The 14,490-nt window shown below is 42.8% G+C and overlaps 1 protein-coding gene across 1 annotated transcript in view; it reads right to left on the reverse strand.

Annotated features, from left to right (window-relative positions):
* LOC127569629 (uncharacterized) overlaps window positions 1-8,618 on the reverse strand; it is a 38,321-nt gene extending 29,703 nt beyond the window's left edge. The window contains exons 1-2 of the mRNA XM_052014431.1: window positions 8,236-8,618; window positions 302-480 (exon numbers count right to left, since the gene is read on the reverse strand). Coding sequence (XP_051870391.1) covers window positions 302-480; window positions 8,236-8,338 — 282 coding nt within the window. The 5' untranslated portion in view covers window positions 8,339-8,618. The remainder of the gene's footprint in view (window positions 1-301; window positions 481-8,235) is intronic.
* Between the last annotated feature and the right edge of the window lie 5,872 nt (window positions 8,619-14,490).

Consider the following 14,490-nt stretch of genomic DNA (forward strand, 5'->3'; position numbering starts at 1 on the left):
TAACAATTAAAATTGATGGAATGACATTACCAAAACTGATGCTCTGACCATCATCACATTGTAGTTTGTGGGATCCCACTTTGCACAAAATTAGCCATTTGTTACGTTGTTTCAGTGACTAAATGTCAAAAGCTTTCCTTATTCTTTCTTTATTTTTAACACTGGCCTTTGAAATTAGACCTCTCCTCTATATTTCATTTGGGTCAATTTAACCAATCTTCATGACAAGTTGGAATAAAAGTTGGAACAAACAAAATTAAAATCCAAGGATAAACAGCGAAATCTGGGGAATTGATCGTACCGTAATCCGATCAAATACAGTGGCCCCGATAGTCCAAACCAATATAGTTCCATCGTTGGATGACGAGAAAAGAAGTTTGGGTTCAACCCAGTACAGTAACTGTGTGATCATGCCAGTGTGTTCAAAGACGGTAAAGGTCAGTTGTCCAGTCTCCAAGTCCCACCATTTAATGACACCATCTGAAAGAGAGCAAGTATTCATTGAGCAAACAAAGCACCATAATTATGCTCCATATTTGGAGTTCCTTTCCCAGTGCTTTAGATAGGAAGACAAGTAGTAGAAAGACAACCCCTCAAGCAAGTTCCACCATACTGAAATGTATGTTAATTCTATTAATCAACCTTCAATCCCAATCCTTTGTTACACTTATGCAACAAAAATTAAGATAAGAAAAGATAAGATTTCTTTATTAGTCACATGTACATCGAAACACACAGTGAAATGCATTTTTGCGTAGAATGTTCTGGGGGCAGCCCACAAGTGTCGCCATGCTTCCGGCGCCAACATAGCATGCCCACAACTCCTAACCCGTACTTCTTTGGAATGTGGGAGGAAAACAGAGCACCTGGAGGAAACCCATGCAGACACGGGAAGAATGTACAAACTCCTTACAGACAGCAGCCGGAATTGAACCTGGGTCGCTGGCACTGTAATAGCGTTAGGCTAACTGCTACAATCTCAGTCATGGAATTTTCAATTGACCAAACATCCACAGATTGTTTGAGGACAGAGTTCCATATTTCAACAATATCAACACAGAAAAGTGTTCCCTGATTTTCCTTTTAAATGGCAACACCAATTTTAACTTTATTTTTGTTTTGTTGGCCAGATGGGCAGCTGCAAAGAGGTCCCACCTTGCCAGCACCCTACGTACAGAAATTGATCTCAATCAATCTATTCCTCTCAGAACTGCACACATCAAGGACAGCAGTATCCAGCGGTTGAGTTAGAATGAAGGTAACTGGGATAGGATGGTGAGGAACTACACAGTATTTTTCACATCCAGGAGTGCCATTATGTTGCACATCAGTGCTACAGAGGGAATAGGTGGTAGTATTCACCCACTTTTTCACTCTAAACTCCCACTGCTGCTGTCAGCTGACATTGTGCAACTGAGAAAGAAGCTCTTGGGGTGAAAATCAAAAAAACCTGCAGCTGCTGGAAATCCAAAATAAAAACAGAAAATGCTAGAAATACACAGCAGGTCAGGCCACATCTACCAACCTGAAACGCTAGCTCTGTTTCTCTTCCCAGAGACCCTTGATTGATGGTCTTAATGGATTGATTAGGGTGCTCTAATTAATTTCATTCTATAATTACTTTTCTCCTGAACATTTTGCTTTTTCTCTCATGTAGGCGTCCTCCCTGTTTGAATCAGAAGGGAGAACATGCAGTAAACACAGTTTCCACAAACTCCGAGAGCAATGTGGCAAGGATATGAAAAGGTTAGGTTGTAGCAATGAACCCAACCGAATCGTGTGAATAAATAACAAAACCAGTGGGTAGGGGAAGGTTACAGATGCTATCTATTTTCTTTCCTACAAAGTTTATGATCAACATTTTCACAAGTAATTGGCAGTTTAAGTTGAAGTATTTAGAACAGAGACAAATTATGGATCTGTTTTAGAAACTGACAGGAGACAGAGAACAGGGATAATGGTCCTTGACTTCAAAATGGCAATGTTGTGATCAGCGGGGTCTTCCAATGATCCAACTTGGGATTGCAACCATTCATCAGGTTGATACATGAGATAGTAATGGGATGGAAGGCCAAGTTGGTTGATGTCACAAGAATAGATGGCATTGGAAGCAATGAATATAGAAATATGAATTTATTATGAGATATTAGTAGTTTAGTGAACAGTAAAACTGTGGCAAGTGGGTTTCAGCATAGATAAAAATGAGATCAACTGAAGCTTGATAGAACCAAATACTTTCTAAATGGTAAGAAACTAGAGCAGGTGGGATCCAAAGAAGCAGGGCTGCAGAATGGGGGGCATGCACATAGATTTTTAAAGCATTATGAACAGTAACAGAAAATAATCAAAAGGCATATAGAAGGCTGGCCTTTATATCCAGAGGACTGGAGTTCAAGGGGTGGGGGGTAAAAGTTATGCCTGAGCTACACAAAGCCTTGGATAGACCACACCTGGGCACCACTCTTCAGGAAGGTTATATTGGCCTGGACATGAGCACAGCACAGATTTATCAGGAGCATATCTGTGCTCCAAGGGATAAATTATGATTAAAGAAATAAGGATTGCATCCCCTGGAATTTAGGTGTTTAGGTATCTAAGGGGATCTAAACTAAAGAAATAAGGATTGCATCCCCTGGAATTTAGGTGTTTAGGTATCTAAGGGGATCTGACTGAATATATAGAGAGAGGCACAGAGACTAGTTCCAAAGGTTGGGCAGACTAGCACTGCAGGCATGGTCTGAAAATGAGAACCAGGACTTTCAGGCCTGAAGTTAGAACAGTGTTCTGGGCATAGAGAGTGGTAAAGTTTGACAACTCTCTTCTGCACAATTGAAGCTGGGTCAATTGTTAATTTCAAACTTAGATTAACAGACTTTTGTTCACCAAAGCATTTCTGGGATATGGGGAAAAAGTGAGGTCATAGATCATACAAGATGTCACTGACTGATAGAACAGACTTGAGGAGCTGCATGAGCTATTCTTGTTCCTATGTCCCATGTTCACACCTCAATAGGTTGCCCGTCACACCGGGATTACTGAGAGCCCATTGCATACTCAGGTTGAAAAGTCTTCCTGTTAGCCCATCACCTCTTTGCATGTTCTTGTACAGCTGTGGTTACACTGGGTTTGGACTACAGGATGTGGGTGGGAATTTCACCCTCCAGGCTCCTTCTCCTGGAGTTCCCAGCTTAAAACATTGTTTACTTCATGCCATCCATTGCAATAAGCAGCAGCACAGATATGTTACCTTATTTTCTGGCCACTGTCCAGCAGCTGGTGAATTTTCTCAGAAGCTCAGCTCCCTCTGAGCAGAGACGGAGTGGGCACCTGATTATTCAGAACTGATTTCAAACAAGCAGTGACAAATTCTTGCCTGCTTTACCATAAGACAGATGTAAACTGGTTGACTTGGTCCCATCAAAGCTATTCCAAAACACAATTAACTCAATCAGCTATTAGTTGGAGTAAAACTCAGATGGATTCTGGCATCACTACCTTTGTGAGTTATTGCCTTTTTTCTCAGCTTTAAACCCTTTGAAGCTAAATGCAAAGGGGGAACAGGAAGTGGCTGTAAAAAGCGAGGGAAAGCAAGCCTGTCTGGTATTGGTTAATAAAATGTTCAGATGTTAAACCCATGCAAAGTTTGTCTCTTGATGAAGAACAAACGTAACATGGTGTCAGAAGTTGGAGTGAGTTCTGAACAGGGAGAGTAGATGAATACCGTGTGCAATTGCACATGATTAGCGAAAATGCTTTGGACATCTATAATGGCTTTCAAATTGATGAGACAGCTTTTGAGTTGGGCACTTTGATGAAAAAATTTGAGGAGTATTTTATCCCAAGTAAAAACATCACATTTGAGAGATATAATTTTTTTTCCTGTGACCAGAAACAAGGTGTTAGTTTTGAATACTTAGCTGAGCTTTACACACTGAGTAAGTCTTGTGAATTTGGAGATTTGAGAAACTCACTAGTTAAAGACAGAATAGTTTGTGGAATTCCAGATAATGGACTCAGAGAAAGACTGTTGTGTGAAAAAGATTTGACCCTGGAAAAGGCGGTGAATGTGTGTAGGTCAGCAGAAACCACATGAGCACAAGCTAAGGAGCTGCACAGTGCAGGCACAACAGTGCATGCTGTGAAGACAGAGAAGCAGTACACAAGGCATTTCCAAAAGCAACAGCAAAGCAAAGAGGAAGGCTCAAACAGCAAATGCAGCAGATGTGGAGGTAGACACATTCCAAAGATGTGTCCTGCTTATGGGAAGTCCTGCAATAGCTGTGGAAAGAACAATCACTTTGCAAGGTGCTGCAAAGCTGGGCCTAACAAGAGAAAGGTGCACACAGTTGATGAGGAAATGGAGGAATTCTTTGTGGATTCTGTACAGACTGTGGCTGCTAGTAAAACAGAATGGATTGTTCCAGTGACTGTGAATGAGACAGTAATTCTATTCAAGCTTGACACCAGAGCTCAGGTGAATGTTATCCATGGATGATTATAAGACTCTCACAGTAAAGAGTAAGATTTACCCTGTGAAGTTAAAAGTGACAGGCTACACTGGAGAGAATGTTCCAGTAAAAGGGGGCTATATGGTGACCTTTAAGCACAAGGAGCAGCACTTAAAATCACAGCTACTGATTGTAAAAAAGAGAGTACAGCCAATATTAGGTCTGAGTGCACATGAAAAGCTCAACCTAGTGAAGAGTTTTCAAAGTAGCTTCACATACCAAAGATGACCACACAACACTCATGGAAGATTACGCAGATGTCTTTGAGGGGCTCGGATGCTTACCTGATGTACACAAAATTCACATAGATGAGGCAGTGGGTCCTGCTGTCCATGCATGCAGGAGAGTTCCATTTCATCTTAGAGATAAACTTAAACAAGAAACTAGCACGCATGGAACGAACGAATGTCATACAGAAAATTGAAGAACCAACAGATTGGGTGAGTTCACTGGTCATTGTGCAAAAGAAAAATGGAGCATTGCGGATATGTCTAGACCCAAGAGATCTCAATAAAGCCATCGAGAGAGAATTTTAAGTTGCCAACACAGGAGGAGATCATGTCCTGGTTTTCAGGTGCCAAATGGTTTAGCAAGCTCGACGCATCATCTGGGTTTTGGCAGATGAAGCTTGATGAGGCAAGTTCGCGACTGCGTACTTTTAACACACCACAGGGAAGATATCACTATCTTCGGCTGCCATATGGGATCCTGTCCGCACCAGAAGTCTACCATAAAACCATCTACGTGATTTTTGGGGGCATACCTGGTGTCGAGATCATGATAGATGACATCATCGTCTGGGGGTCCACCAAGGAGGAACATGATACTCGACTGAGACAAGTGCTTGACGTGACAAGGAATGTCAATTTGAAATTAAGTAAAGAGAAATTCTGAGTTTGGTATTTAGACACTGATCTTTATAGGACATGTCATATCTGAAGACGGAGTGAAGCCTGACCCACGAAAGATGTCAGCCATTGAAAACATGGAAAGGCACCAAAACAAAGAGGGGGTGAGACGTTTCTTGGGGATGGTGACTTACCTGGCTAAGTTCATCCCTCGACTGTCAACAGTGTCAGCACCACTTAGGTCACTCCTTGAGCAACAAAATGAATGGATTTGGTCTCATGAGCAAGAAGAGTATTTCCAGATGTTGAAAAGGGTCCTAACTGAAGAGTCCGTGCTGAAGTTTTATGATCCGGAAAGGTGTATCAGGATATCAGCTGATGCGTCCTGGCACAGCCTTGGATCAGTACTACTGCAGCAGCATGATGGCACACGGCAACCTGTGGCCTGTGCACCAAGGGCTTTAACAAGTGCGGAAGCCAACTATGCATGGATAGAGAAAGAGCTTCTTGCCAGTACATATGCATGTGAAAGGTTCCATCAGTACATCTATGGGCAAGCTATTGAAGTGGAGACAGACCATAAAGCATTGGTCTCAATTATGTCCAAACCACTGAATGACTGTCCCATGAGGATACAGCACATGTTGATAAGGCTACAGAAATATGATGTGAAGATGATCTACACACCAGGAAAATATATGTTTGCTGTTGATGCTCTGTCTCGAGCAGTCGACAATACAGAAAAAAGTGACCAACAGGTTAATGCAGATATACAGGCCGATGTTGACATGATTGTCACCTCTCTTCCAGTATCTCTGGATAGAACAGAGCAGATTAGGAAAGCAGCAGAGGCAGATGAAACAATGAAAGTATTCAATCATACAATACGGAAAGGATGGCCAGCAGCAAAGGATGACTGTCCAATGTGTATTTGGGCTTATTGGGCATGCAGTGCTGAACTGTCAGTAGTGAAAGGTATGGTCTTCAAAGGGAACAGGTTTGTGATTCCAGTGTCACTACACAAGGAGATGCTCCAGAAGATACATGAAGGGCATCTTGGGGAGGAGAACTGTAAACGTAGAGCACGTGAAGTGATGTACTGGCCAAGAATGAACCAAGACATCAGCCGGACTACTGCTTCATGTGAAATATGCCTTACCTACAGACCAAAGCATCAAGCAGAACCACTTACACCACACCCTGTACCAGACAGGCCGTATTTCAAAGTTGGAGTGGATTTGATTGACTGTAATGGGAAGAGCCATATTGTTGTAACAGACTACTTTTCCAATTACCCAGAGGTGGCGACACTGCAATCAACATTCAGCAAAGCAGTTATCACGTTCCTGAAAGCTGTGTTTGCGAGGCATGGAGTTCCATGTGAAGTAGTATCAGACAATAGTCCACAATTTTCGAGCTGTGAATTTGAATCCATTGCCAATGTTTGGGGGGTTTCGACATATAACCTCAAGCCCACATCACCCAAAATCTAATGGCCTAGCAGAGAGTTCAGTTAAGGTGGTGAAGGGCCTCATGAAGAAAGTGCAAGATGGACGAGAGGATTTCCACAGAAGTCTAATGATTTACAGAAGTGCGCCACTGCAGAACAGCCTTTCATCAGCCCAAATGCTGATAAGTCGATGCATACGCACTAACCTTCCAATACATGAAAACCTGTTGATACTTGAAAGAGCACACAAGGTCAAACAGGCTAAAGAGGAAGGGAAAGAAAAACAGAAACAGAAGCACAAGACAGCAAAAAGCCTACCAATCCTGAAGCCTGGGGATCAAGTGCAAATCCGAGATCATGATTCTGGCACATGGTCCATGCAAGGAGTTGTGCAAGAGAAAGTAAATCCACATTCCTACCAGATCCAGACGGAGTGAGGGACATCTCTGAGGAGGAACCTCGTGGATCTACGACCACAAGCTCCAACCCATGGCTGTGACCTGTCCCCTGTCAGTACACCAAAGAGGCCAGCATATGAAGAAAATGAATATGTGGACCAGAGTTCTCAGGAAAACACCAATAGTAATGCAGCAAATGAAAGCAACGCACCTGTGAAAACAAGTACCACACCAAAATGGACCATTAAACCACCTCAGAGACTGATTGAAAGCTGCTGAGTGGACAAGGGTTCTTGGCGGGTTTATAAGGACAAAGTATTGTGTTTGTTTTTCTTTAAAGGGGGAAGATGTGTTATTATGTGTTGTTATGTAGTTATAATAAAGAACTACAATTCCCAGTAGGCAATGCAAGGGGGTCACATGGGGGAACAGGAAGTGGCTATAAAAAGCGAGGGAAAGCAAGCCTGCCTAGTGTTGGTTAATAAAATGTTCGGATGTTAAACACGCGAAGTTTGTCTCTTGATGAAGAACAAACATAACAAGCAACACAAGGTTAAAATATCGGGGGAGAGTTAAACAGGGGGTTGGGAGGGTAAACTGGGGTGAGGGGGTAAACGGGGGCTTAGCACTACTGTCCCCGACACCCATGAGCTGATTTGACACTTCAGCGGGTTGCTGGGACAGCGTTGCCCACTCGGATGGATTGAACTCTGGATCAGATGTTAACCCCAGACTCGTTTGTTTGATGTGCTTGCTGTATAAAATCCTTCGGCTAGAAACGCAGAAATCTTTCCAATAAAAGATATATCAGCGAAAATCATTCTAACAAATTAAAAACAGGTTTATTACTGTTTCAAGTGTCTTGATGCGTCTGCCCACATTACAGCAGTAATTAGACTTCAGGCAAAACAAATATTGACTGTAAAGCACTCGGGGACGGCGAAAGGCAGTAAATAAATGCAAGCACATCTTTCTTTTGAAGCAATTGAGTTATATTTGAGAGGTGCAGTACGAACATGTTGATTACGTACCCTCAAAGCCGGTCAGAAACTCCCTGCGTGCCGAGTGATAGCCCAGAGCACTCACTGAACGGCTGTGGCAGTCTGAAATAGTCAGATGTTTTTGCATGGACATCCTGTGTCAAATCATGGAAGGACGGAAGAACGCACAGAAGAGTAAGAGGATAGCCTGTGTTATATCTCTTGCTTCGTGTACCAGAGTTGCAACAGCTCTGTACCCTGCAGCACCAGCTCAGCGAGGAACACTGCACGGGAACCTTCGGTTCATCAGCACCCAGGACACCAAGTGCTGGGACTCCCTCCCCTCTATACAACGTGCCTCTCTGAGCAAGCCCTCCGAGCCAAACCAGTGTCCCAACGCCTCCGTTCCGCAGGGAACGACGCAGACACTTGCAGAGTTTTAGAAACTTCCTGCTCTGCGACCATGGAAACAAGACGCGAAGGTCAGGTGACTTAAAGTCAACAACTCCGGCCCCATACTCCAGCTTCTGAAAAGCAAAGGATCATTTATAGCAAAAATTTAGATGTATTTACTGCTGTAATACGATACTGAGCCTGGTCCTAACGCTAAATGCAATCTCGTCATCCTGACTTCTTTTAACTGACATTGCAAAGCTACCAGTCACATACTTTCCGATATCAGTGATGCAAGGAAAGCTTCGAATGGAGGAGTTGGGAATGCGCCATCGCCTCATTATTACGTGTTTAACTCGAGGAATGTTATTGCAAGTTTCTCCTAACTTCAAAAATATGCACAGCTCACCTCCCTGGTCCCCGACCACTCCGGCCAATACTCCAGCTGTTGGTGTCTCGGTTGGGGTAAAAGGACATTTAGTTCAAAGTTCGACAGACCTGAATGCGAACAGCAGTCACCCAGCAGCCGGCTCGGAACTCTGACATTATAATCTTGTGCTCAACTCTAACTTTCAAAGCTGATTTTCCGAGGAAGTTTGCAAGCCGGACTTTTCAGCGACTCCTAACCTACCAGCCACACATGGCACAATGTTCTGCTAGCACCAATGTCAACCTCATCCAATCATGTCATCAGTGTTCATACTAAATTTCATATGTCAAATTAATGTGAAGAATAAAACAAAAACCACGGACTTGGGGAACTGTGCAACAATAGGATATTTTGAAACAGAGTATCAAATTAAATCTAAACTTAGATGTGCACGCTAATGCAACACAAGAGCAAAAAGGACAAACTGCTGGGGGAACTCAGTGAAATTCAGGCTCAATATTGAATCCTGACACAAGGTCTTGATTATCCCTCCGCCTTCACAGACGCTGCCTGACCTGCTGAGTTCCTCCAGATGTTTGTGTTTTGCTTCAGATTCCTCCCTGGGTTACTAACTCATGGACAGCCGGTACATACGACCAAGTGATTGGGAAACCGGCGGGATGGATGGGGATGGATTTGCCAGATGCTGAGGGTCTGCAGGCATATTCGGCATATTCGGACGGGGGTGGGGGTGGAATGGGACATTTCCGCGTGCCTTCTCTCCCCACCCTCTGTCCCCCAGCCGCAATAAGCAGGGGCTGGGTCGAGCTGAGCAGAGCTGGGAGCCCTGAGCAGATTCACTCGCTCACTCACTATCAGTGAGGCCGGCTGGCGGCCGCTTTTCCCACGCCTGCTAGCTCTCCCACCACAGCTGTTTCTGTGATCCTCTCTCACATATGGTTTTTGTTGATTTCCGACTCACAGCCAGATCAGGTTACGGACAGTTCTCAGGAATGGAAGCCTGTCGTAACCTAGGGACTGCCTGCATAGTAGCTGCAGTATCTAGTGTCTCCATAATGGTGAAGTTAATTCACAGAGAAAAAAATACAGTCTCTTCATCCTGACTTCCATTCACTAACACCGTGAAGCTACCACTCATCAAAAAAGCAGAGGACATCTTGTTACTTATGAAGGAATTATGAAATGGGCTCGTTTGAAAAAAAAGTCACAGACAATCGGAGAGATCTGCCATGTCGATGAAAGGAAAACAAAGATAATTGAAGTGAGCCTAGATCAACAAGCACTTCCTTTTTTCTTGCTATTGAGGATTTGACCTGGATGATTGTTTCCTGGCCACTTGTTTCCCAAATGACTGATGCTAACATTATTTTACTGTAAGATACTAGGATCCTTGTCAATGGGTATAAAAGCAAGCCTAAGGACCAAGAGGCTCGAGCAGAGTGTCCAGGGGCTCATTTTGGAGAAGACATTAAAGTCAGAGAGTCACATAGCAGGGCCCTTCACCTCACGAGGCACCCATTAACACTCATCCCATTTTATTTTCCTGACTGATTTATCTCCTTATCTTGCTTTCCTCTTTCTGTTCCTTTCTTGCTTTATCTCTTTCTCTGTCTCTCTTTCTCTCCCTCTCTCCTCTTTCTCCTTCTTTCTCTGTCTTTTGTCTCTTTTTCTCTATTTGCTTCTCTCTTTTCGCAGTCTGTTTCCAGTCTTGTGCTGTTGAGATGTGCTCTGGGGTCACATAATGAGAGTGACATCGGTGGAAGCTAAAATATTTTTAAAAGTGCTGGAAACACTCAGCAAGTCAGGCAGCATCTATAGAAGGAGAAACAGAATTAATGGCCCAGGCTGAAGACCCTTCATCAGAAATGGGGAAGAGAAAACAAGTTAATTTTAAATTCAGGGAAGGTGGAAACAGATGGGAGCCAGGCTGATTGCTCAGGTATACGCTCACCCTGTTTGTAATAAATGGAGAGGGTTATCACTACAGTCTGTTTGTTCTGTGCACTTTCTTCATTACACACACGTCCTCTGATAACGTCACTGCACTGTTTGCCCTGTGATGTAGTTAATCCCCACCAAATCTCCCCACCGCTGCTACTCTGTATCTACAAGACCTCCTGCCAACAGCTTTCATCTTCAGAAAAATGCTCTTCGAGTCAAGCGAAAACATTGGGCAGGTAACGAACAAAATAAGCAAACATATATTTGATTACAATTGTGTGGAGAATGTGCTGATAATTTAGTGACTAGTGTAGGGTGACCGCTGTGGTTGTTTCGGCAGCTCTCTCCACCTCTTAATAAGTGAGCTGTTGGTTTAAATCTCACTCTAGAGACCTGACCACATATTCCATGCTGATGCTACAGTGGGTGCAATACAGCCACTATTTTTATGAGATGTGAAACTCAGGTGTCATTGGCTCTCTTAGGTGAATGCAAAAGATTCAGTGTCACTGTACTATACTGGGTGTTCTGGCCATTAATTATCCCTCAAGAAATAGAAGTGCTTTCATCACATTGTTGTTTGTTGGAGCTTTATGTCTATAACCTAGTTGTTGTTTCCTACATTACAACAGGAATTACACTTCAAGAACATGTCAATGTGGAGCCATGGGTTATGAAATTCAATACTTTTCTGACAGCTCTCAAGATCTTTCTTGCCTAGCATTGCTTGACTACATGATCTTCATTGGGCCTTTTTATTACTTTTATCGAGTCATAGAGTAATAGAGTCATACAGCATGGAAACAGGACCTTCAGCCCAACTGGTCCATGCAGACCAAGATTCCCATCTAAGCTTGTCCCATTCGCCTGCATTTGGCCCATATCCTCCTAAACCTTTCCTATCCATGTACCTGTCTAAATGTCTTTTAAATGTTGTTTATGTACCTGCCTCAACCACTTTCTCTGGCAGCTCATTTCATATACTGACCACCCTCTGGGTGAAAAAGTTACCCTTCAGGTTCTTATTAAATCTCTCCCCTCTCACTTTAAACCTATGCCCTCTTCTTCTTGATTCCCCAATCCTGGGAAAAAAAGACTGTGAGCATGGTTTTGATATGGTAAGTACCGCTGGTGATTTCACCTTCAATGTTTTGGGTTGTAAAACTGCAATGGACTGAATGTCTACGTTCAGCCTAGCTCAGGCTTTATCATGAAGTTGGACTGGATTTGGTACAAGGCAGTGAATCAGGGAGCCTGGTTACTACCTTGCTGTGTGGATGTAGTTTACCAAAGAGCGGCTGAGCTCCTCTGTTGGGCTCCATTTATCAAACCAATTCCCAGAATGGAGCAAAGTTTCTCAAAAATGGCATTGATTTTGACCAATGGAGTGAGGTTGGGTGTGGTGTCTCAGTGGGATGCACAGACTGGTCACTTATAGCTCTGATGAGCTCACAAAGCTCTTGAGGAGAAACTATGTAAGCTAGGTTTATTTTCCTTGGAGCAGAGGAGACTGCAGCTGATATACAAAATTATGAGGGGCATAGATAGGGTAGGTAGGAGGAAACCTCTCTATAGCAAAGGTATTAAAACTAGAGGGCATATGTTTAGTGTAAGGAATAGGAGGTATAGAAGAACTTTTTCACTCAGAGGGTGGTTGGAATCTGGAACTGCCTGAGAGGTGGTGGAGATAGGTACTCTCACAACATTTAAGAAGTATCTAAGTGAGCAGTTGAATAACCAGTATGTGAAAGGCTATGGACCAAGTGCTGGTAAATGGAATTAGTATTGATAGATACCTGATAGTCAGCATAGATATGATGATCCCAAGTGTCTCTTTCAATGCTATATGACTCCAGGTTTTGATAAAGAACGGGCTTTCATTTTGATTCTTGCCTGTACTAATATCAGGTTAGTGAATTGCAGTTTACCAAACAAACTTGTTGTATCAAGGCTTCCCAATATTTGTCCCCCCTGACCACCAGTGACATGACTCCAGAGGAACAAAGGGCTGGAATTGCAGGATGTTATTGGATCGAAGAGTGCACCTTACTTCTTTGCTGGGCCTCTTCCATTGTCTGTGTAACTGGCCCACAAACTATATCTTGTGTATTCTCTTGCTTCTAATCTAAAGGAGACCATCAATCCAAGCTTCTTGAGAACATTGGGCCCTTTAATTCCTTTGCATTGGGGAGTTACAACTGGCCTCAGTTTCAGTGAGGAAAGAAATTCGCAGGTGTGTGGCCTGAACTTCAAATTGGACAATGTAGTCTTAATAGAAGACTTTCATTGTGAAGTGAATGCTGGGATAAATTTGCCCCCCCACCCCCATTAAATACTCTTCTTGCAAAGCCAAATAAAAGAGCTAAAAATCCCAGAGATGAAGAGGCTGGACTTACTGAGAGATAGTAAATCTTGTAACAAAAACTTGTTACTGAGACTACATCTAAATAAACAGGACTTCAAAATTCTGGACTTTTCTTACAAAAAGATTACTATTTATTTAATAAGTTGGCAGTAACCTTTTCTGCCAAAATAAATGAATTAGTTCCTGAGCTTTAGGGGACTGATACCACAACATGCATTAAGAGACAAACCGGTTTGATTACCCGTTCAAGAAGAAACTTAATCCTGTTTAGTTCAAGGAGTTTGATGACCTATATGATTTGTCTGTTTGGTATTGGAAAGGCAGGTAGGAATAACAAGCACCTTGATCGGCATAAACAGACATTGTTTAGATTCTGGGCAGCTGGTATACTTGATCCTCCTCTCTGTGTCCCACTGCAATATCCATTTTCTGTTATTCTCAAAACAGACGCAGTTTAGCAAAGACCTATGGTTCTGCTGTAGAGATCAGAGAGCTGAACTCAGCTGGTGCTCTACAATCCTTATTGAATGAGCCTCTGTCAACATACAGAGCATAGTTAACAACGCAAATCTTTTCACAGTGATCTGGAATTCACAACCGGGAGGATGGTAGAAACAGAATCAACTTGGGTCCTTAAATTAGAATTGGATAGGGCATTGAAGTAGATTAATTGGCAGGTCTCTGGGAAAAGAGGGGGGATTTCAACTGACTGGATTGTCTGCAATGAGCTAGCATTAACTTAATGTGCTAAATGGCTTCTTCTGTTCCATTACAATTCTGTGCTTCTGTGTGGGAAGCTATAATATGGAAAATAACATTCCCAGGAGTGGGGCTTAGTGAGATCTAATAGTTTAGTGACAGAAGATATAATGGAATGGGAGGTTGGATCTGCCAAAACAGTGACTGGCAGGCCTGTGATCTGATATTCTGGTAGCTAGGAGACTTATAATCTGTTGTGAGAAGAGCAAAGAGACTTGGAATGGTACCTGGAAGTCTTGGAATGTATCATAAAGGGAACTAGGAGACCTGGGAACAGGAATTCGTAGACTCATGAATCAATCTCAACAGTCAGCCAGCCATGAGTACAACAATATCATAATAAAGATGTTAAGTGTGGTTAAATAATGAAGTGTATTTGTCCAAACAGTGGAAAATCTTTATGTTTCCTAATTTAATCTGTTGTCCGTATATGCTGATTTTAAATAAACATAACTTC

The sequence above is a fragment of the Pristis pectinata genome, chromosome 4 (assembly GCF_009764475.1).
Source record: "Pristis pectinata isolate sPriPec2 chromosome 4, sPriPec2.1.pri, whole genome shotgun sequence".
In the NCBI taxonomy this organism is placed as follows: domain Eukaryota; kingdom Metazoa; phylum Chordata; class Chondrichthyes; order Rhinopristiformes; family Pristidae; genus Pristis; species Pristis pectinata.